Below are 23,530 nucleotides of genomic sequence, written 5' to 3'. Positions count from 1 at the left end.
AGTCAGGAGGTGAGTTACTTGCCACAGGATTCCTAGCCTTTGACCTGCTCTTGTAGCCACAGTATTTATACGGCTGGTCAAGTTCTGTTCAATAGTAACCCCCAGGATGTTGATAGTGGGGATTCAGTGATGGTAATGCTATTGAATGTCGAGGAGGTGATGGTTAGATTCTATCTTGTTGGAGATGGTCATTGCCTGACACTTGTGTGGTACGAATGTTACTTACCATTTGGCAGCCCAAGCCTGGATATTGTCCAGGTTTGGCTGCGTGGAATAGGAATAAACAACTTCCACTGGTTGGAGGATTGGTGAGCATGGGATACTGAGTTACAGTTATTGGTGCAGGAGTCAGGGGATGATTTAGTTCAGTGGAGAGTGCTCTTACATCTGAATCAGAAGGTCCGGGATTCATTACTCAACTCCAAGTTTAACAACGTAATGGTAGCTGACATTCTCAATGCAGTACTCGGGGAGAGCTGCACTGTTGGAGGTACTTACTTTTGGATGAGACCTTAAACCAAGACGCTGTCTGCCTTCTCAGGTGGAAGCAACAGATCCAATGGCGACCCTTTGAAGGAGACCAGGGGTGTTCCCACCACAACCCCATCCTTGCCAACATCACTGAAATAGGTTATATGGTCACTGTCGCAATGCCTTTTGTGGGATCTTGCTGTGCGCACCACCACACCCGACTGCACTTCATAAAATCACTGTAAGGCGCATTCGGAAGCCCCGAGCTGATGTAAGTCGCAATATAAATGCAAGTCTTACTTTTCCTTCGGTACTGCGCGACTGCAAAGGGATAAGCGATCAGCCATGGTCTATAATGACGGAGAGGACTCGAGGGGCTGAATGGCCAACGTTCCCTGTGCGTTTCCCGGAGAGATTTATTATTTGGATATTTGTGTAAGGTGTAATGTTGGATACAGATTAAACCTGTCAATGCTAATCTCATCTTAATGAGGTGTTCGCGCTGTAGAATCAGCAGCCTATTAACAATCCAATTAGAATGAAAGTGATAAGGTCCGAGCCAGAGAAATACAATAATAACCTGAGACCACAAGGACCAGGTTCAGCTGGGTAATGAGGGCGGTTACTTCAGTATAAAGCCTGCCAGTCTTTATATTTATATACTTAAAGCAGACAGACATGATAAAAAATGCCTCTAAATTGCTTTGTTAGCCATTGATTTAAATACGGTACACACACATTGTTAAATTCAAAGGTGTAAAATAGGATTCTGATAAAAATCCACATTAAAAGTTGGCCTTCCCTCAGGGTGTATATTTGGGGATAATATACTTCAGTAACTGCTCAGATGGGCGAGAGTCCGAATGCTGCGTCTCTGTAGAATTATCCAACAAAAAAATGTGTACAAAAGATGTCAGATTGCCTTTTCTTGGAAGACATTGAGCTCTCTTGACTGTTTTCTGGTCTCTGGATAGCGACACAACTTTGGAAAAAGTGCCAAGAATTCTCTCCTCGGTCAAATGTATAAAAATGATTTAGAAAAAAAATCTGTGAAAATTCCCATCGGCGAACAGTCTCTCCGGGTGCAGCTTGTTGCTCTCCGAGGTTCAGAGGGATTCGGCCCTAATCCCTTTTTTCTCCTCTCTCACTCACTCTCTCTCTCTCTCTCTGAAAGCTTCATTCATATTCTAATCACTGCCAACTCCTGGCGAACACGCTTTACATCCAGACTTTCCAACAAGTCTTTACACTTTAGACACGCAAATTTCAACAGCGCGTCCATTTAACAGTTTCGGGAAGGGAAGCTTCGACCTTTCCCTCTGTACAAACACATCAGCAAGTTCGGAGAACATGTACACGCTGCATTTGAAACAAAAATATATATATATAAGATTTTCTATTTGGGGAGGGGGGGGAAGAAATGGGACAAAATTCTCTAAAAGGAGACGCAAAAAGGGAAAAGTCTTGGCTTATGGACAGAGAGAGAGAGAGGGGGTGAAATAAGTGGTCAGGACTGGAGTGAGCGCCAATAATACATTGGCATTAAACTGCACTGAGAACTCAGCATAATTGTCATTAGGTGCCCACAATGGAAAGCGAGAGCAACTCCGGGAGTTTAAAATGAGAGAGAAGGGGGGGGCGGGGGTGTGGGGGGGAGAGAAAGTTTCTCGGGGTATAATGGAAGGGGAGGATGAAATGCGAGGGCTTGGGTATATATAAGCCTCCCCCCCCCCCTCCTCCCTTAAGCTTTTCTTATTCAAAATACCATCACAATGGAACACAGTGCGCCCGGTCACATTGGCCATATAGACTAGCTGCCATTCATCACGTTGTCGGCCTATCCATGACAGAGCTCACATCGGGGTTTCTTTTCCCGTGTAACATCAGCAAACATTCTGACGGATCTGACTCCGTTAGATTATACACAGAGTTATCACAGAGAGAGAGAGAGAGAGAGGAGGAGGAGGAGGGAGAGAGAGTTCTCTTGGAGCTGCCCGGGGTCTACAGGGATGAACATGCATTGTGAGATTCTGGAAGATTCAGACATGGATTCCACAGGTTGGTGATTCTTTGGGATATTAGGATAAAGGCGGGGCGGGGGAGCGGAATTGAGAATTCAAGATCCATCGCACTTAATCCCAAAGAATAATGTGGCTATAATGCACCTCTGGTTTGAAAGTGGGTAATCTTATTATTTTGTTCCGGATTGAAGTTATTCCTGCCAGCTCCCTGGGCATTGTTAGTTTTAACTTTTTTTTTCGCTGTGAAGTCCGGTCCAGCCTCATTTTGTACATTAAAAAAGAGAATCCAAGATGTGGCCAGAGTTGCCTCTCCTTAATGCAGCTTGTGTGTGTGTGTGTGTGTGTGTGTCTGAGTCACATGAAGGCCCCATTCTGCACAGTGAGGTGAGAATTCGTGGTGCCAGGGCTCTGGGACCAGCTTTTGGGATGGCTGGCTCTGGGGGTGGGGGTGGGGGTGAGGAGGAGAGAGGGAGGGGGGGGGGGAGGTGGGCTTTGGTTGGGGTGTGTGTGTGTGTGTGGGGTGGGGGGGGGGGTGTGTGGGGTTGGTGGGAGTGGGATGTTTTCTGGGGAGGGGGCGCTAAGATGCTATAAGTGTGAGATGCTCCGGCTGGCTTCACCCTATCTTTGAACTGCTGGGAGGGTGGAGTTTTTTTTAAAAAACAGTGGACCTGGTTAGCAGAGAGCACAGGAAGAGGCCACCCGGCCCATCGCTCCTGCGCTGGCTCTTGGAAAGAGCTATCCAATTCGTCCCACTCTCCTCTTTTCCCACGGCCCTGTAAATGGTTTCTTTTTCAATTGTGTTTCGAAATGTATTTTTATTGAACCTGCTTCCACAGGCAGCGCAGGTCATAACCTGTGTAAAAGACACAAAATTCTCCTCATCTCTCCGCCAGTGCTTTTTGCCAAGTACTTTAAATGCGTCCTCTGCTTACCTTCCTGCCCCTTATTTTATTATATTAAAGCCCTTTATAATTTTGCCTTTATTTAAATGCTCTCTCTCTCTCTGCTCTAAGAACAATAAGCCCAGTGGTGAACTGCCAAAGGGAAACTCATTATCTGTAGGCAATAGTGTTCGCGTTAAACCCCAATTACTCGCCCATTTCCCCCCGCTTCTGTTGTCTAGTTCCTAGGGAAAGTTTAAATTTAACGTTACAACTGGTCCCAAAAAGCCGTTCCCAAAAAAAGTTCAGTACCTCACTTTGGGATGTGGCTGTTTTACTCGGCCCGAATTTGCTTGAGCTCTTCTCGGACTTCTCGGTCTCTCGGACTTGCTGCACTGACCCTATCGAGACAGTGTGCAAAAGTGCTCCCCCCATCCCTTTCTCCCCCTCTCTCTCCCCACCAATTCTCTGGACACCAGGAGAAAGTGACAGAGTGAGGCCCAAATCTGACAGACCCTCTCTACCGGGCCCAAAGGAACCCCGCTTAAACACTAGTAGTCCAAACAGCCACTGGGATTTCACACTGCAAGTGGTGACATTTTAAAGGCTTTTTTTGGGGGTGTGTGGGGGTGGTTGGAGAGACATGTCCGTGAGTTTTTGGCACGAATGATGGCGAAAAGTTTTCGATGGCTGACCAATATTCCTAAATGTGAACTGGAATAAAACTAGGGCGATTCCTGGACAGAATACACACTGCTCGCTTCTGGGAGCCGCGTCTTTCCACTAGTTAGTATGGAGTCCAAAAAGTCTGCAAAACTCTCCGTTCACTTCTGACATCGGATTCTGAAGTAACTCCATTAATTTCAGCAATAATGCCTCAAAATAAATGCATTAGTTTCCAAATTAATACTTAATATCCCATTAATTGATACTCCAAATTGATTCCAAGAAAAATCAGCACCTTCAGGGCTAATGTACCAATAAATTACTCTAGTTCCAAGTGTAACACAACATAAAAATATAATCGTTTCAGCAGTAATTCATCAAATAAATACTTGAATTTCTGGAATAATTCACCAAATAAATACTTCAATTTATCTACTAAATTAATACTTCAATTTCAGGAGTAATACATCAAATAAATATCTCAATTTCAGGAGTATTTCCCCAAATAAATACTTCAATTTTAGGAGTAATTCACCAAATACATACTTGAATTTCGGGAGTAATTCACCAACTAAACATCTCAATTTCAGGTGTAATTCACCAAATTAATGCTTCAATTTCAGGAGTAATACATCAAATACATAACTCAATTTCAGAAGTATTTCACCAAATACATACTTCAATTTCAGGTGTAATTCACCTAATTAGTGCTTCAATTTCAGGAGTAATACCTCAAATAAATATCTCAATTTCACGAGTAATTCACCAAATAACTACTTCAATTTCTGGAGTAATATATCAAATAGATACTCTACTTCATTACTTTCAGGGTAATAATAGATCGATAAAAACATTTATTTCAGGAGTAATATGCCAAATGCTTTAATTTCAAGTGTACTATGCAAATCCATGTATTATCTGTAAGAGTAATATGTTACATAATTCAAATTCGGGGTAATTCGCTAAATGAATAAACCCTTCACAGGGGACTTAAAATCGTGGAGATCATTGGAAAAAAAAATAATTTAAGAGGGTCTGCCTGTAAGATCGCTCTGGGATGTGACCTTCCCGCGATGCTAAATCGGTCCATCTTCTGGTCTCTTCAAAGGGAAGACAACATTGCAATGAGTTCCCACCGAACCGGCACTCGGGGTATTGGGTTTAATTTGTCGGGGGGAGCCGCTCGAGTTGTGTCGTTGTGTGAATAAAACAACCCCGGTCTTCATCTCATCTTCTGTAGCTCACCGCCCGGATAGGAGAACCCGGGGCCAAAGTGGGGATTGAAGTTTCTGAACTTTGCTTAAGTTCCAGTGAGTGAAGGGGGGTGGAAATATTTCTAAATCTCTCTCCCTCACCCCCCCACCTCCCGCGCCCTCTGCTCCAGGATTGAGAATTAGAACATTTCCTGTTGGATTCTTTTTTGGAAAATCCCTTCTGATTCTATATGGAACTCGATTTCTCCAGACAATTGTTCCCCAAAATATCTGCTCATCTTCTTCGAGATCCATTTGTGATGTGTCGCTGCCTCAAGAGAAATCAAAACAGGCAAATTCTAGACATGGACAAATTCTAAACGGCTCTGGACTGGGTGAATCAGAGGATTCAATCCCAATGAATAATTCGAGTTCAGTCCTTACTATCCGCCTGGGATCTTTCTCTTCACTTTTATCCCCCTGTCAAACAAACTAAAACAGTTTCACCGAAACTTGGGGAGTTAAAATTCAGGATCGGGCTATTAAAGTAAAACCCAATTATTATAACTTTGCCGGGGATGAATTCCTGACTGATTTTAAATTTATATACCCGATAAAAATACCAATTATAAACCTTTTTTTTTCTTTTAGTGATGAGCATTTCGGAGTTTGTGGATTATAATAAACGGTGTCAAGACTAAGACGCAGGATCTTGAAATCTTTAACAATTCCTTGGATTTGACGGCAAATGACTTGTAGGAGGGCAAAACAAAAAAAAAAACCCCAGAAGAAATTAAAAATTCATTAGTTTCTCGATTGTTTTTGACATTGCAAATTTATCTCCTACTTTCCCTGCTGTCGAGTATCGCTTACAAAGTAAAGTTTACTTTAGTTCCTTACAGCTCTTTCAGCCTCGCCCTCGTTCCCCATAAAGTTCAGCCAGCTATTGTCCCCAAAAACTGGCCAGGGAGGAGAGAGAGAGAGCTCGACAAATACATGGAATTTACTCATGAGTGACTATTTAAGTATTTCAAGTCTTGCAACTTGTGATCTGCAAATTAAATCGTTACCAAAATTTGCCACTAGGAAGTGGAGAAGTATCCAGGCGTATCCAGGGACACGTTGCCAAGGGTTACCAGGACAGAGTAATGCTGCCTTGGTTACCGTTCGGCCTGTGTAGGAAACAGATTATTTTTTTTGGGGGGGGGGTGGGGGGGGGGGGGGTGGGGTGCGGGGGTTGCGGGAGGCTCCCAAATATTATGAGTTGGCGCTGTGCTCACTGTAAATAGTCCGAGTGTAGGGGAAATAATGAGCGTCATGTCGAGGTCAGAACTAGGACAGAGAGAGAAATCCCAGCGCTGGCATTCAAACAGAGAATGGAACAAGGTAATGGGATCCCTACTGAACTCAGCTTTCTCCCAGTCCAGTTCCTGGTAGCTCAGGCGAGACCAGGCCCAGTGGTCCATGTGGGCTAATAACCCCAGAGACCCAGACTAATGCTCTGGGGACACGGGTTCACATCCCACCAGGATAGCTAGTGGAATTTAAATTCAATTAATACTTATGGGATATAAAGCTCGCCATCAGTAATGGTAACAGCAGATGTTACAGAAAACCCAACTGGGTCACCAATGTCCCTTAGGGAAGGAAATCTGCCATCCTTACCTGGTTTGGCCTACATGTGACTCCAAACCCCCAGCAATGTGGCTAGCTCTTAACTACCCTCTGAAATGGTCTATCAAGCCATCCACCACTGCCTTAGGGGCAGTTAGGGATGGGCAATAAATGTGATGCCCACACATGATGAAAGACTGAAGAAGAAGAAAAATATGTTCTCCAGACCAAACCCCCACACGTACGGGACCTTGGGCTGAGTCCAAAGGCAGGGGAGTTACGCTGAACTTGGTCAGGTCACAACTGCAGTATTGTGTCCACTGCACATTAGGAAAGATGTAAGGAGGTCAGGGTGGTTTCCGAGATGAGGGGGTTAGGTTGGAGAAGCTGGGGTCGAACTTCTTAAGTCAAAGGAGATTGACGGGAGATTTGATGGAGGTGGACAAAATGATGACAGGTTTAGATAAGGGAGACAAAGAAAAGCTGTTCCCATTAACTGATGGTACAAGGACCGGGGGGACACAGAGTTAAGGTTTGGGGGGTGGGGTGGTGTGGGGAGGTGCAAGGGGAGAGGTGAGGAGGAACAGTTTGCAACGAATGGTAATGACCTGGAACTCACTACCCTTAATGGTGGTTGAAGGGGAAACAATGAACAACATCAAAAGGAAACTGGACAGGCTCTTGAGGGACATATTCTTGCAGGGTTATGGGGATAGAGCGGGGGGAATGGGATTGTATGGAGAGCTGGCATAGACTATGGGCCAAATGGCCTCCTCCTGTACTATAATAACTATGACTCGAAGGCCATTTATGATCCAGACACCCAGGTCCCTCAGCACCCACCCCTCCCCAGATCAAACATGCGCAGCCTGATGCCCAGCACCCAGACACCCAGACACCTAGCACCCTGACACCCAGCACCCAGACACCCAACACCCTGACGCCCAGCACCCTGACACCCAGACACCCAACACCCTGACGCCCAGCACCCTGACACCCAGACAACCAGCACCCTGACACCCAGACAACCAACACCCAGCACCCTGACACCCAGACACCCAGCACCCTGACACCCAGCACCCAGACACCCAACACCCTGATGCCCAGCACCCTGACACCCAGACACCAACACCCTGATGCCCAGCACCCTGACACCCAGACAACCAACACCCAGCACCCTGACACCCAGACACCCAGCACCCTGACACCCAGACAACCAACACCCTGACACCCAGCACCCAGCACCCTGACACCCAGCACCCAGCACCCTGACACCAAATTCGATCTCCATGCCCCTTAGCCCTCACAGGCGGGGTGACCATTTGCAACCAGGTTTGCAGAGGCAGATCCCACACCCCGTCCCTCCCGACGATGGATCTGCCTCCCCTGTCACTTCACTGGGAGTTTGGATTCTCACTGTCCTGAACCTGGAGCCTATTCCCCAATGAACCACCCGGCAGTAAAGTCACTGCTTCTGCGCACCCCCCCCACCCCCCATCACACCACCCAATCCAGGGATTCTTCATTCTAAACACAGGGCCTACAGGGAAGGATTGAAATATTTCTCAGTGTGAATTGAAAAGTTTCAGCACCCACCAATCGGACAGCCCTGGACACTGGTCAGTGGGACAGCCCTGGACGCTGGTCAGTGTGACAGTTCCAGACAGTGGCCAGTGTGTTAGTCCTGGATACTTGTCAGTGGGAAAATTCTGGACAAGGCCAGTGGGACAGTCCCAGAAAGTAACCAGTGGAATAGTCCTGGACACTAGTCAGTGGGACAGTTCTGGACAGAGGCCAATGGGACAGCGACAGACAATGGCCAGTGGGATAGCGACAGACAATGGCCAGTGGGACAGCGACAGACAATGGCCAGTGGGACAGTCCCAGAAAGTAACCAGTAGGATAGTCCTGGACACTGGTCAGTGGGACTGTTCTGGACCATGCCAGCGGGACAGCCCCAGACAGCGACCAGTGGGAAAACCCTGGACAGTAGCCAGTGAAACAGTTCCAAACAGTGGACAGTAGGACAGTCCTGGAATGTAGCCAGTGGGACAATTCTGGACACTGGCCTGTGGGACAATCCTGGACAGTGGGACAGTCCTGGACAGTGGCCATTGGGACAGTTCTGGACAGTGTCCAGTGGGACAGTAATTTTTCTGAGAGTGCAAAAAACAATTGATGCCCCTGGGATGGGTCAGTGAAAGCTCCAGGTTTGCACAGTGAGCTCAGTGGAGCAGGACGAGTGAAAAGAGTCAGAGAGAGAGAGAGAGAGTCAGAGAGAGAGAGAGAGAGAGAGAGACAGAGAGAGAGAGTCAGAGAGAGAGAGAGAGAGAGTCAGAGAGAGTCTGGGGGAGAGAGAGTCAGGGACAGAGAGACAGAGAGGGAGAGTCAGAGTCAGAGTCAGAAAGAGTCAGGGAGAGAGACAGAGAGTCAGGGAGAGTCAGTCAGAGAGAGAGAAAGAATCAGAGAGAGAGAGAGAAAGAAAGAATCAGAGAGAGAGAGTCAGGGAGAGAGTCAGTCAGAGAGAGAGAAAGAATCAGAGAGAGAGAGAGTCAGGGAGAGAGAGAGAGTCAGTCAGGGAGAGAGAGAGACAGATAGGCAGAGAGACAGAGAGAGAGAGACAGATAGACAGACAGACTGAGACAGACACAAACAGAGAGAGAATGATGGACAGAGAAAGTGAAACAATGGGAGAGAGTGAGACAGACAGAGAGAAATGGAGAGAGAGATGGGAAGAAAGAGAGAGGCAGATAAAGAGGCAGAGAGAGACACACACACACAGAGCGACAGACAGAGACAGACAAAGAGAAACTGAGACAGACAGAGAGACAGAGACAGGGAGAGAGAGATGGAAAGAGAGAGACATTGAGATATATATATATATAGAGAGAGAGAGAGGGACAAACAGACAGAAAGAGGCAAAGACAGAGAGGGAGACAGACAGAGACAGCAATCTCTCCAGCAATGGGTTTTCTTGAAATCAGGAATCTCCTTGGCCTCAATCCAATGGGCTAAGTTTACAATGCAGACTTGTGCCTACATGATATTCCATGTAGGTGCTAGTTATACTGCTAACCACACCCAACAGAGCCCGACACCTGCACGTTGAATGGCTATTGGATGGGGAAAGCCCCTCCCCCCATTTGACAATAACCCAAACTAAAGTTTATCAAGTTCCATGAAGACTTGGAAACTGTTAAATGGTGACCTGATTTGGGCTCAATGCCAAGTCTTTGGGAGTTAAGATCAGGAGCAGACTGCTGTTATACTGCCCTCGCTGGCGCGTACACAACTGAAGCAAACTCGCAGCCAGTAAGTGTAGGAAATGTGAAGACAGCAGCTACCCCAGGGAGTTTGTGGCCCCACTGTTAACTCAATCCTATGCCTGTTGGTGAAATATGTAACTGGACATGTACATGTCTTAATAATGGGTTTATTCACAGAATGCAGCACTACATATGTCTGCTTCCTATCTAATGACCCAGCTTCCCAGCAGTCTCTCTTTACAAATGCTCTAGGTACTTAATTAAACAATGCCCTTAATTTGTGTAATGTAATTAACATACCATTAACACCCACCCCCCCTCTCTGGGGGTACTGCGATCTCTGTTGAAAGCCAGGGTATTTATAAATATGAGTTCAAAACTTGACCAAAAGAATGAACAGAGAATTGCTAACTTTTAAATAAGAGCTTAAGAAATAGGAGCAGGAGTAAACAATACCAGCCCTCACACCAGCTCTGCCATCCTGTACAATCAGGGATGATCTCCATGATTTTTCTGGGAAAAATTATTCTATTGAAATCTTCAGACATGAATAATTGAACTGACTTTAAAAAACACTGTCTCGCCGGGAAGAATGAATGATCGGTGAACTCCCTTTTTTTATTGCAGAGAGTTGGATTGAAAGGTGCCTCAGTGAGAGTGAAAGCAAACGGTTTCCGAACCACACCTCCCTGGCGAACGTGTCCATTGGTGAGGAACGTGAGTACCGGGTGGGGCTTTTACTGGGAAAGGGGCCCCTGATAGAAATCACCAGAAAGGGCAGAGTCCAAGGACTTTAGCAGGTAATATAAATTAAATATCATAAAAGCACAGCGGCAGCAGTGTGTACTGCCCAAAAGATGCACTGCAGTAACTCGCCTTCATCAGCACCCTCTAAACCCATGACCTCTACCACCCAGAAGGACGAGGGCAGCAGGAGAATGGGATTGTTGTATGTTGGTTAGTCCAGCTTCGGAATGATTACTGAGATGTTAGTTTGTTCAAATGACAACTGGTTTATCTTATACAACTGAACTATGTATAGCTATCCACGACTAGTAGCTACACTGCTGAAGCCATGAACATTCTCCCTCTCCTCTCCAAACCATGTGTTCTCTTACATCATCATTATGGGATGTGCTATTTACACAGTCCCACAAATTAACCCTTACAAACCCAAATACTACATCTCCCCCATGTCTTCATCCATTTTTTTTACATTCACATTTACATACTACCCCATCTCCCCTCCCCACTCCCCCCGCCACCCCCCACCACCCACCCCCCCCCCCAACTCTCTGACATCACAGATTCAATCTGTCAGGAGGTCTCACAACTCCCCTCTGATCGTGTTCCTGTCAGATTTGGAAGGTCAATACGTTCTCTCTGAGCTCCCTTTTCTTGACTTGGATACTCATCATTGAGAGCTCTGGTATCTGGTTCTTTATTAATTTCTGACTCAACATCTGGTTCTTCCAAACGTATGACTGATTGTCATCTCTGATGAATGGAAGTAAGATTCCTCCCATTTCTATGTATAACACCTTCTGAAGTATGTACTAAACAAGATCTCTGATGATTGTCATCTCTGAACTATTACCCTTTCTTTCCCTTGGTCAGATTTCTGTATCTGGACTTTCCCTGTTTCTTCCTCTCTTCACTGTTAAACTTTTCTCCATCACATTTCCCTCTCTCTCTCTATCTGATTTTGCAGGTTTATCCCTCTCTTTGCGTTTCACACACTCCCTATCCTTGCTTCTTGAGTTTGCCCTCTTTCCTTTGTTTGTTTCTTTTCTGTCCTTCTTCACTTCAGGAGCAATGTTTCCTCGCAGAATCTCATTTGTGATCTTTTGGATTCTCCTGGACTTCCAGCGCTGGAAGTGATGCTTTGGGTAGGATGGGAAGCTGAGAGGGATCCACCTGACCAATGTCTTGGTTTCCATCAAAAACCCAGCAGACCTGGTTTATCGATAAGTTCACTTTCTTCTCTCGTAATAAAGACGAACGCTGCATGGCTTGATTCCATGTCTAGGTTTTGACTTCTTTGACTCCCAGCATCCTTGATGACCACTTTTGGTGGATGGATAGATGCAGATGTACTTTCTAGAAGGTCGCCGCTGTTGGATGGATGTGGCATTTGAACAGAGTATTCCGTCATCAGATTTTCATCTCCTACTTTCGAAGCAAGGCTACAGAGAGATGAATGATCACTCTCGTTCTTGTGTTTTTTCTGGTCTAATTTTTTCACTGTGCATTGGTTGTGAGTGAGTGGACCTCCCCACCCCTGAGCATCCTTCTGGCAAAACAGCTGGATATCAATCTCTGTGAAGAGTGTTGGTGCTGAAGGCGTAATCCAGATCTTCATTGCAGTTGGATAGTTTCATTTCTGGAGGATTCATTTCTGAAGTCGCCCTTGTTCATTGTCTGATAAAACCATTGCACCAGCTCCTGTGTCTAGCTTAAAGGTGCTGATATATCTGTTGACATATATATCTGCGTTCTAGATATACCCAGGAAATATCTTCGCTACTCTTCTGGCAGAAATTCTTCAACTTCATTAATAGCGTTATGCGTGAAGACATTTTCTTTGGAACCTGTGCAGTTAGAGGTTTTACTTCAGCACATCTTCCCGAGTTGCCCAATTCTCCTGCAGAGAAAGCATTTCTGAAATGCTTGCAGGGCACTGTTCGCACCTGTGGGTCTTTTTGGTGCCACAGTGCTGGCCGGGTTTGATGGTGTCTTGTACTTTCCCTCCAAATTTACAGAGTTGTTACAACATGGAAGGATGCTGTACAGCTTCTTCACCGGCTCTCTGAATGACCATTTCACCGAGTGCCGTTCTCCTGCCTTCGTTGCGTAACCTTGTGTATTGTTTCATTTCAGATAACAGTGTAATTCCCTTTTCAATACTTTGATTGACCCTGCCTCCACCACACTCTCAGGCAGTGAGACCACTTAACCACTCGCTGGGTGAAAATGTTTTTTTCTCCTATAGCTTTTGCTTTTCTTGCCAATTACTTTAAGTCTCTGCCTCTCGCTCTCGATCCTATCACGAGTGGGAACAGTTTCCCCCTATCTATTCTGTCCAGACCCCGCATGATTTTGAATACCTCTATCAAACCTCCTCCCAGCTTTCTTTTCTCGAAGGAAAACAGTCCCAGCTTCTCCAATCTATCTTCATAACTGAAGTTTCTCTGTACCTTCTTTTCTGATGTTTCTTTTACATTCCTGGGCTGAAGGAACTGCATGGTCACCGGAGGTTTCCTGAGCCAAGGCTTTTCTACACCTCTCAGTATTGCCCTGTCCTGTTTACTGACCTCTGCTTGTCCCACCAGTTGTATTGCTTTTACTGAGGTGATGTCTTCCTTAGATTGCAATAAGTCTGATAGGGATTGATCAGTAACACTGACTATAGTCCAGTCTCGTAGTATTTCTGTTTTAGGTCTCCATTCTCACATCCTTCAACCAGCTTGGTAAAGGTCATTAATAAAAGCATCTGCTGGTTCACCTGGTTTCTGACCCTTTTGTTGAATTTGGCCCTTTCCAGAATCTTATTGCTCCTCAAGTTGCAATAGTTATCAAAGACTTTTGAGACTTCTTCAAATTTATCAGAGGTCTCATTGATGCCCTGTCTTGGAAAAGCATCATCCGCTACTGTTCCAATGGAGTAAAGTAATGTGTTGACCTGTTTGGCTTCAGATTTATTGTCCAACCCTGAAGCAATTCAGAACCTTAAGAATCTTTTTCTCCAAAGTGCCCAGTTTTGAGTTTGAGTTGGCCCTTCCATGTGTCTGAATATTTCAGGTAGCATACATTTAGGATCCATGGTTTTTCTAAGCTTTCAGGTGGTTTTCCTTCCAGCATTTGAAGCTTTCCCATGTTGTTCCCCTGCTCACTGAGACCCGCTGCAGTCACTGTCTCTCCCCGAGGGATCTCTCAGCCAGGCTTGGCATTTATTTCTTGAATGCTGCAAAGCTGTTAAAGGCTGCTTTCTTTTAAGTTATTTCTTCATCGAATAACATCGAATAGCTGCAGCTGCTTTTTTTGGGTTACCTCACAGTTACCATGTGCTACGGTGTGGACCTCGCACCCGGACTGCAGTGTTTCCCAAAACCTGTGCTTGCTGGGGACCTGTCTTTCCCAGTGCTGTGTGCCCAGTGCCCTGTTAAAATGGAGTTTTAGCCCTTTTTTAAGGGTTGCTCAATAGTTCCACAACCTTTGCTCGGCTCTCTGGCTCAAAGCCCACGATTGCTGGATCAGGATCCTCTTCATAGAGCACCACATGCTGTGGTGCAGCCCTCAGTGAATTTGGAAGTTGATTTTCTGACACTTCCTGCCTCCACTTTGTCTATGGAGCAGCTTTGGAGTTCTTCAGCTGTGCGTTACAGAGTTCTGCAGTTTTGACACCACTTTTACAAGCCTTGCATTTAATCTTCTTCAAATTTTCAGCTTTTTCAGCGCCGCCACCACTGTTACCATGTTGTATGTTGGATTGTCTAAGTTTGGAACGATTGCTGAGACATTGACATGTTCAAACAACAACTGGTTTATTTTTTACAATTGAATTATGTACAGCTATCCATGACTAGGTGTTACCCTGCTGAAGCCATGAATATTCTCCCGCTGACTCCTCACCATGTGTTCTCTTACCTCATCATTATGGGAGGAGCTATTTACACTGTCCCACTAACCCTTGCAAACCCTAATATTACAGGGAACATTACCACCTGCAATTTCCCCTCCAAGCCAAGCATTTTCCTGACTTGAAAATATATCACCATTCTTTCCCTGTCACTGGGTCAAAATCCTGGGACTCCCTTCCTAACAGCAGGGGTACCAGTGGGAGTACCTGCTCCAGAAGGACTGCAGCGGTTCAAGAAGACAGCTCAGTGCCAACTTCACTAGGGCAGTTGGGGATGGGCAATGAACACTGGCCTATTCTAGTGACGCCCACATCCCAATGACTGAATAAATAAATTAAAAGATCTCTGAACTTTAATAGTCACGGACTGTTGATTATTTGAGAGCAGGGTGTTAATAGGAACTGCACAGAGGCAGCACTCATTTTCTGAAAGATAGCACTCCAAATGGGAGAAAACAGGAACCCATAATTATATTGGTACTGGAAACCTGACACAAATGTAGCAAGACAAAAACAGAATTACCTGGAAAAACTCAGCATTCAGGATTCACCTAGTTCTGTCGAAGGGTCATGAGGACTCGAAACGTCAACTCTTTTCTTCTCCGCCGATGCTGCCAGACCTGCTGAGTTTTTCCAGGTAATTCTGTTTTTGTTTTGGATTTCCAGCATCCGCAGTTTTTTGTTTTTACAAATGTAGCAAGTGTGCGCATGAGTGTGTATGTGTATGTGCATGTGTGTGTGTGTGTATGTGCATGCGTGCGTGTGTGTGCGTGTGTGCGTGTGTGTGTGTGTGTGTGTGTGTTCACATTCGGTTGGAGTGAGAACGTGTGTGATGGTACGACACAGTGTGTGTGTGTTGGCGTGAGAGGGCAGGTGCTTATGTGTTGGTGCAAGGGAGTGAGTGTGTGTTGATGTGAGAGGGCAGATGTGTGTTGGTGTGAGAGGGCAGGTGTGTGTTGGTGTATGAGGGAACAGGTGTGTGTTATTGTTAGGGAGTGGGTGGTGTTGTTTTTTACGTATTCTTTCATAGGGTATGGTTGGGAGTCCCTGGCTAGACCAGCATTTATTGTCAATCCCTAGTTGCCCTTGAGAAGGTGGTGGTGAGTTGCCATCTTGAACCACTGCAGTCCATGTGGTGTAGGTACACCCACAGTGCTGTTAGGGAGGGAGTTCCAGGATTTTGACTCAGCGACAGTGAAGGAACGGTGATATATTTCCAAATCAGGATGGTGAGTGACTTGGAGGGGAACTTCCAGGTGGTGGTGTTCCCATCTGTCTGCTCCTTTGTCGTTCTAGATGGTAGCAGTCGTGGGTTTGGAAGGTGCTGCTGAAGGAGCCTTGGTGAATTCCTGCAGTGCATCTTATAGATGGTACACACATTGCTGCCACTGTGTGTTGGTGGTGGAGGGAGTGAACGTTTGTGGATGGGGTGCTAATCAAGTAGGCTGCTTTGTCCTGGATGGTGTCAAGTTTCTTGAGTGTTGTGGGAGCTGCACTCATCCAGGCAAGTGGGGAGTATTCCATCACACTCCTGACTTGTGCCTTGCAGATGGTGGACAGGCTTTGGGGAGTCAGGAGATGAGTTACTCGTCACAGGATTCCTTGTCTCTGACCTGCTCTTGCAACCACAGTATTTATATAGCTAGTCCAGTTCAGTTTATGGCAAAAGATAACCCCCAAGGTCTTGACAGTGGGGGATTCAGCTATAGCAATGCCATTGAATGGGTGTGTGCATTTGTGCATGTTGTTATGAAAGGGTGGATCCTTGTTGATGTGAGTGGGTGGATGTGCTGGTGTGAGAGGGTAGGTGTGGGCTTGAGTGAGAGGGTGTGTGTGTGTTGGTGTGAGAGGGCAGTTCTGTGTCTGTGTTAGTGTGAGGGGTGTGTGGGTATGTGTTGGTGTGAGAGGACAGATGTGTGTTGGTGTGAGAGTGTGTGTGTGTGTGTGTGTTGGTGTGAGTAAGCTGGTGTGTTTTAGTGCAAAGGATTGAGTATGCGTAAATGTGAGGATGTGGGTGTATGTTGGTGCGAGAGGGTGGGTGTGTGTTGGTGCGAGAGGGTGGGCATGTGTTGGTGCGAGAGGGTGGGTGTGTGTTGGTGTGACAGGTTACTGTATCGATTAATGTGTCATTGTACTGTGTGGATTAAGGTGTCTGGTTACCATATGGATTAACAATGTCATGTTACTGTATGGATTAACGTGTTAGGTTAATGTATAAGTTAACATGTCAGGTTACTATATGGATTAATGTGTCAAATTACCTTATGGATTAATGTGTTATTTTACCATATGCATTAACATGCCATGTTATCGTATGGATTAATGTGTCTGGTTACGGTATAAATTAACGCGTCATGTTACTGGATGGATCAACGTGCCAGGTTACCATATAAATGAACATGTCAGGTTACCGTATGGATTAACATGTCATGTTACTGTCTGGATTAACATGTCAGGTTACAGTATAGATTAACGTGTCATGTTACAGTAGATTATCATGTCATGTTACAGTATGGATTAACATGTCAGGTTACATATAGATTAACATGTCATGTTACTGTGGATTAACGTGTCAGGTTATTGTATGGATTAATGTGTCAGGTTATTGTATGAATTAATGTGTCAGGTTACCGTATGGATTAATGTGTCATGTTACTGTATGGATTAATGTGTTCGGTTACTGTATGGATTAACATGTCAGGGTACTCTATGGATTAATGTGTCAGGGTACTCTATGGATTAATTTGTCATGTTACTGTATGGATTAATATGTCAGGGTACTCTATGGATTAATGTGTCATGTTACTGTATGGATTAACTTGTCATGTTACTGTATGGATTAACATGTCAGGGTACTCTATGGATTAACTTGTCATGTTACTGTATGGATTAACATGTCATGTTACTGTGTGGATTAATTTGTCATGTTACTGTGTGGATCAATGTGTCAGGTTACTGTATAAATTGTGTTTCATAGGGGAGGTGGTGGTGTGGTGGTATTGTCACTGGACTAGTAATCCAGATACCCAGCATAATGTTCCAGAGTCAGGGATTCGAATCTCACCAGATGGTGAAATTTGAATTCAGTAAAAGAATCTGGAATTAACAGCCTGACGATGATCGTGAAACCATTGACAATTGTCATAAAAACCCATCTGGTTCACTTACGCCCTTTAGGGAGGGAAATCTGCCATCTTTACATGATCTAGACCCACAGCAATGTGGTTGACTATTAAATACCCTCTGAAATGGCCAAGCAAGTCACTCCATTCTCAAGGGCAATTAGGGATGGGCAATAAATGCTGGCCCAGCCAGTGACACCCACATCCCATGAACGAACAAAATTATTGGATTAATGTGTCATGTTATTGTATGGATTAACGTGTCAGGTTACTGTATGGATTGATGTGTTTGGTTACTGTATGACTTAATGTGTTATGTTCTTGTATGGATTAATAAATCAGATTATTGTATGAATTAGCATGTCGTGTAACTGTGTGGGTTAACATGTCATGTTACTGTATGGATTAATTTGTCATGTTACTGTGTGGATCATTGTGTCATGTTACTGTATAAATTGTGTTGTATAGGGGAGGTGGTGGTGTAGTGGTATTATCACTGGACTAGTAATCCAGATACCCAGCGTAATGTTCTAGAGTCCGGGGCTCGAATCTCACCAGATGGTGAAATTTGAATTCAGTAAAATAATCTGGAATTAACAGCCTGACGCTGATCGTGAAACCATTGACAATTGTCATAAAAACCCATCTGGTTCACTTACGCCCTTTAGGGAGGGAAATCTGCCATCTTTACATGATCTAGACCCACAGCAATGTGGTTGACTGTTAAACACCCTCTGAAACAGCCAAGCAAGTCACTCCATTCTCAAGGGCAATTAGGGATGGGCAATAAATGCTGGCCCAGCCAGTGACACCCACACCCCATGAACAAACAAAATTATTGGATTAACGTGTCAGGTTACTGTATGAATTAATGTGTCATGTTACTGTATGGACTAACGTTGTCATGGGACAGACTTCGTTTGAACCATGCTGGGACCAATGTTCAGGCGAATCATATAACTAGGGTTTAAACTAATTAGTTGGTGGGCGGGTTGCGGTGAGTTCAATGGGAGGGAAGTTTTAAAAACCAAGAAGAAATGAAATGAGAGAGCAGAGGGGCGGGGTGGTGAAGAGGTGAATGATAATTAAAGTGTGACTGAAAGTGGCAGAAAATATAAGCAGAAGAGTGCAGCAGAAAATAGAACCAAAATGAATAATAATGGTAAAAAGTCAAAGCTTTATCTTTATCTTTATCTGAAACAGCATTTGTAACAAGATAGATGAGTTGATGGCAAAAATAGAAATAAGTGAATATGACTTGATAGCTATTACAGAGACGTGGTTGCAGGGTGATCAAGACTGGGAACTCAATAATTAAGGGTATTTGACGATCCGCAAAAATATGCAAAAAGGAGAAGGAGGTGGGGTAGCTTTGTTAATAAAGGAAGGTATCGGTGCAGTGGTGAGTAGTGATATAGGTTAATGTATGGACTAATGTGTCAGGTTACCATATGGATAAACATGTCAGGTTACTGTATGAATTAATGTGTCGTGTTACTGTGTGGATTAATGTGTCATGTTACTGTATGGGTTAACATTTTAGGTTACTGTATGGATTAACATGCCATGTTAATATATAGATTAAGATGTCCTGTTAATGTGTGGATTAAAATTTCAGGTTGCTGTATAGATTAACATTTCATGTTACTGCATGATTAACATGCCAGGATTAATGTTTCAGGTTACTGTATGGATTAGCATGTTGGGTTACTGTATGGATTAATGTCTCACATTACTGTGAGGATTAGTGTGTTATGTTACTGTACGGATTAACATGTCAGGTTACCGTGTGGATTACTGTGTAGTGTTAACATATAGATTAATGTGTCAGGTTACTGTATGGATTAATATGTCAGGTTACTGTATGGGTTAACATGTCATGTTACTGTATGGATTAACATGTCAGTCTATTGAAAGGATTAACATGTTATGTTACTGTATGGATTAATGTGTCAGATCACTGTGTTGATTAACAAGTGATGTTAATGTTTGGATTAATGTGTTGTGTTACTGTATGGATTAATGTATCAAGTTACTGTGTGGATTAATCAGGTTACTGTGTGGATTAACATGTCAGGTTACTGTACAGATTAACGTATCATGATACTGTATAGATTAACATGTCAAGTTATTGTATGGATTAGCATGTCAGGTTACTGTATAGATTAATATCTCATGTTACTGTATGGATTAACATGTCATGTTACTGTATAGATTAATGTGTCAGGTTACTGTGAGGATTAACATGTCAGGTTACTGTATGGATTAATGAGTCATGATACTGTATAGATTAACATGCCAGGTTACCGAATGGATTAACGCATCAGTTTACCGTATGGATAAATGTGTCAGGTTACTGTATGAATTAATGTGTCATGTTACTGTGTGGATTAACATGCGGTGTTCCTGTATGGATTAACATGTTAGGTTACTGTATGGATTAACATGCTATGTTAATGTATAGATTAATGTGTCAGGTTACTGTATGGATTAACATGTTGGTTTACCGTATGGATTAATGTCTCATGTTACTGTGAGGATTAGTGTGTTATGTTACTATATGGATTAACGTGTCACGTTACTGTGTTGATTGACATGTCATGTTTATTTATAGATTAATGTGTCAGGTTACTGTAGGGATTAATATGTCATGGTACTGTAAGGATTAATGTGTCAGATTACTGTGTGGAGTAACTTGTGATGTTAATGTATGATTAATGTGTTGTGTTACAGTACAGATTAACATGTCATGATACTGTATAGATTAACATGTAGGTTACTGTATGGATTAACGTGTTATGTTACTGTATGGATTAATGTCTCAGGTTACTGTATGGATTAAAGTTTAGTGCTAATGTATAGATTAATGTTTCATGTTACTGTGTGGAGTAATGTGTCAGATTATTGTGTGGATTAATGTGTTAAATTAGTGTATGGGTTAATGTGTCATGTTATTGTATAGATTAACACGTCAGGTTACCGTATGGATTAGCATGTCAGGTTATGGTATGGATTAACATGTCAGGTTACTGTATGGATTAACATGTCAGGTTATAGTATGGATTAACATGTCAGGTTACTGTATAGATTAACGTGTCAGGCTACTGTATGGATTAACATGCCAGGTAACTGTATGTATTAACATGTCAGGTTACTGTGTAGATTAACGTGTCAGGTTACTGTATGGATTAACATGTCAGGTTATAGTATGGATTAATGTATCAGGTTACTGTATGGATTAATGTGTCATGTTACTGTGTGGATTAATGTGTCATGTGACTGTATAGATTAATGTCTCAGGTTACTGTATGGATTAAAGTTTTGTGCTAATGTATATATTAACGTTTCATGTTACTGTGTGGAGTAATGTGTCAGAATACTGTGTGAATTAATGTGTTAAGTTAGTGTATGGGTTAATGTGTCATGTTAATGTATAGATTAGCATGTCAGGTTACTGTATGGATTAACATGTCAGGTTACCATATGGATTAGCATGTCAGGTTATAGTATGGATTAACATGTCAGGTTATAGCATGTATTAACATGTCAGGTTACTGTATAGATTAACGTGTCAGGTTATAGTATGGATTAACGTATCAGGTTACTGTATGGATTAAATTGTCATGTTACTGTGTGGATTAACATGTCAGGTTACTGTATATATTAATATCTCATGTTGCTGTGTGGATTAACGTGTCATGTTACTGTATAGATTAATGTCTCAGGTTACTGTATGGATTCACGTTTTGTGCTAATGTATAGATTAACGTGGAGTAATGTGTTAGATACTGTGTGGATTAATGCGTTAGGTTATTGTATGGGTTAATGTGTCATGTTAATGTATAGATTAACATGTCAGGTTACTCTATGGATTAACATGTCAGATTACTGTATAGTTTAATGTGCCAAGTTACTGTCTTGATTAATGTGTCAGGTTAATGTATGGATTAACGTGCCGTATTACCTATGGATCAAAGTGTCAGGTTACTGTATAGATTAATGTATCAGGTTACTGCATGGATTAAAGCTTCATGTTACTGTATGGATTATCGTATCAGGTTACTGTATGGATTAATCTGTCATGTTACCGTGTGGATTAATGTTAATGTATAGATTAACATTTCATGTTACTGTGGAGTAATGTGTCAGATAACTGTGTGGATCAGTGTGTCAGGTTGCTGTATGGATTAATGTTTCATGTTACTGTATAGGATTGAAGTGTCAGGTTACTGTATAGATTAACGTCTCATGTTACTGTATGGATTAAAGTTTTATGTTACTGTATGGATTAACGTATCAGGTTAACGTGGATTAAAGTGTCATGTTATTGTATAGATTAACGTTTCATGTTACTGTATGGATTAACATGTTGTGGTTACTGTATGGATTAACATCATGTTAATGTATAGATTAATGTTTCATGTTACTGTGTGGGTTAATGTGTCAGATTACTGTGTGGATTAACATGCCTTGTTGCTGTGTGGATTATTTTGTTGTGTTACTGTATGGATTGGGGCTCCCACTTCTATTTGTTTCTCTGTCTACAGATGAAGAAAAGGAAAATAACCGAGCATCGAAACCACACTCCACTCCAGCAACTCTGCAGTGGTGAGTTCAGTGAATTAGGAAGCGAAGGAAGCCATTAGTCCATCTGCCCCTTCACGTTTTGCCATTCCTCTTGCTTGTGACCCCCTCTTCTTCCTCTCCTCAGCCCTTCTCTCTCGTATTCTTTCCTAGAAGTTCTAGTACACAGATGCTCCTGCAATTATCAGCAACTCTTTGTGATTTTACTGTAAATACCAACCTCCTTTCCTTGATCTGGGTTTCTGTGTGTGTCACTTATCGTTCCTAGCTGAGTATTTTAGATAACCGTGTTAGTAATCTCCTTTAGGAAGCAATTTCTTAAACAGTGTAATGGTGCGATTTCTAAATAATAATACAAATAATCATGATTTTCTGTTTCTGGGGCACGATGAATGGTTCATTTGCTTTACGTCCCATTTAGGCTGGAGGAGAACTATGAGATTGCAGAAGGAGTGTGTATCCCTCGCAGTGCTCTGTACATGCACTACCTGGACTTCTGTGAGAAGAATGACACACAGCCAGTCAATGCAGCAAGTTTTGGCAAGGTGAGCAGGGGATTGGTAACCAGGGATTGAGCTGATTCGGTAACAGGGGCATGAGCTGGTTCCATGACACGGGGGTGAGTTGGCTCGGTAACCACAGGGGAGTGAGCTGGCTTGATAACCAGGGAGTGAGCTGACTTGGTAACCAGGGTGAGCTGGCTTAGTAACTAGGTAACTGGGAGTTAGCTGGCTTGGTAACCGGCAGTGATCTGGCTTGGTAACCGGCAGTGAACTGGCTTGGTAATCGGGAGTGGGCTGGTTTAGTAATCAGGTAATGGGAGTGAACTGCAATTTAAAAACTTCTTCTTGACTGACATGGAAATTAGGAATCAATCTGTTCCTCTAGGATTATCCATCAAATTGAAACAATGTAAAAATACTGAAAGCATGCCAGGAAATACTTCAAAAGGACCAAGTTTTAGTTAATATTCTTGCAGTATCTTCAAATAAGTATTTATGACTAAATCCTCTCTGAAGCCAGGTTAGTAAAATGTCAGACATTTAAATGGACCAATGAATTCTGCCCACTCT

The 23,530-nt window shown here is 43.4% G+C and overlaps 1 protein-coding gene across 1 annotated transcript in view; it reads left to right on the top strand.

Annotated features, from left to right (window-relative positions):
• Positions 1-2,486: 2,486 nt before the first annotated feature.
• rfx4 (regulatory factor X, 4) overlaps positions 2,487-23,530 on the top strand; it is a 127,523-nt gene continuing 106,479 nt past the window's right edge. The window contains exons 1-4 of the mRNA XM_041216144.1: positions 2,487-2,529; positions 10,740-10,829; positions 22,421-22,481; positions 22,879-23,002. Of these exons, the coding sequence (XP_041072078.1) occupies positions 2,487-2,529; positions 10,740-10,829; positions 22,421-22,481; positions 22,879-23,002 (318 nt within the window). The remainder of the gene's footprint in view (positions 2,530-10,739; positions 10,830-22,420; positions 22,482-22,878; positions 23,003-23,530) is intronic.

Source organism: Carcharodon carcharias, chromosome 21 (genome assembly GCF_017639515.1).
Source record: "Carcharodon carcharias isolate sCarCar2 chromosome 21, sCarCar2.pri, whole genome shotgun sequence".
NCBI classification, from domain to species: Eukaryota; Metazoa; Chordata; class Chondrichthyes; order Lamniformes; family Lamnidae; genus Carcharodon; species Carcharodon carcharias.
This window is presented reverse-complemented; position numbering and strand designations above follow the sequence as displayed.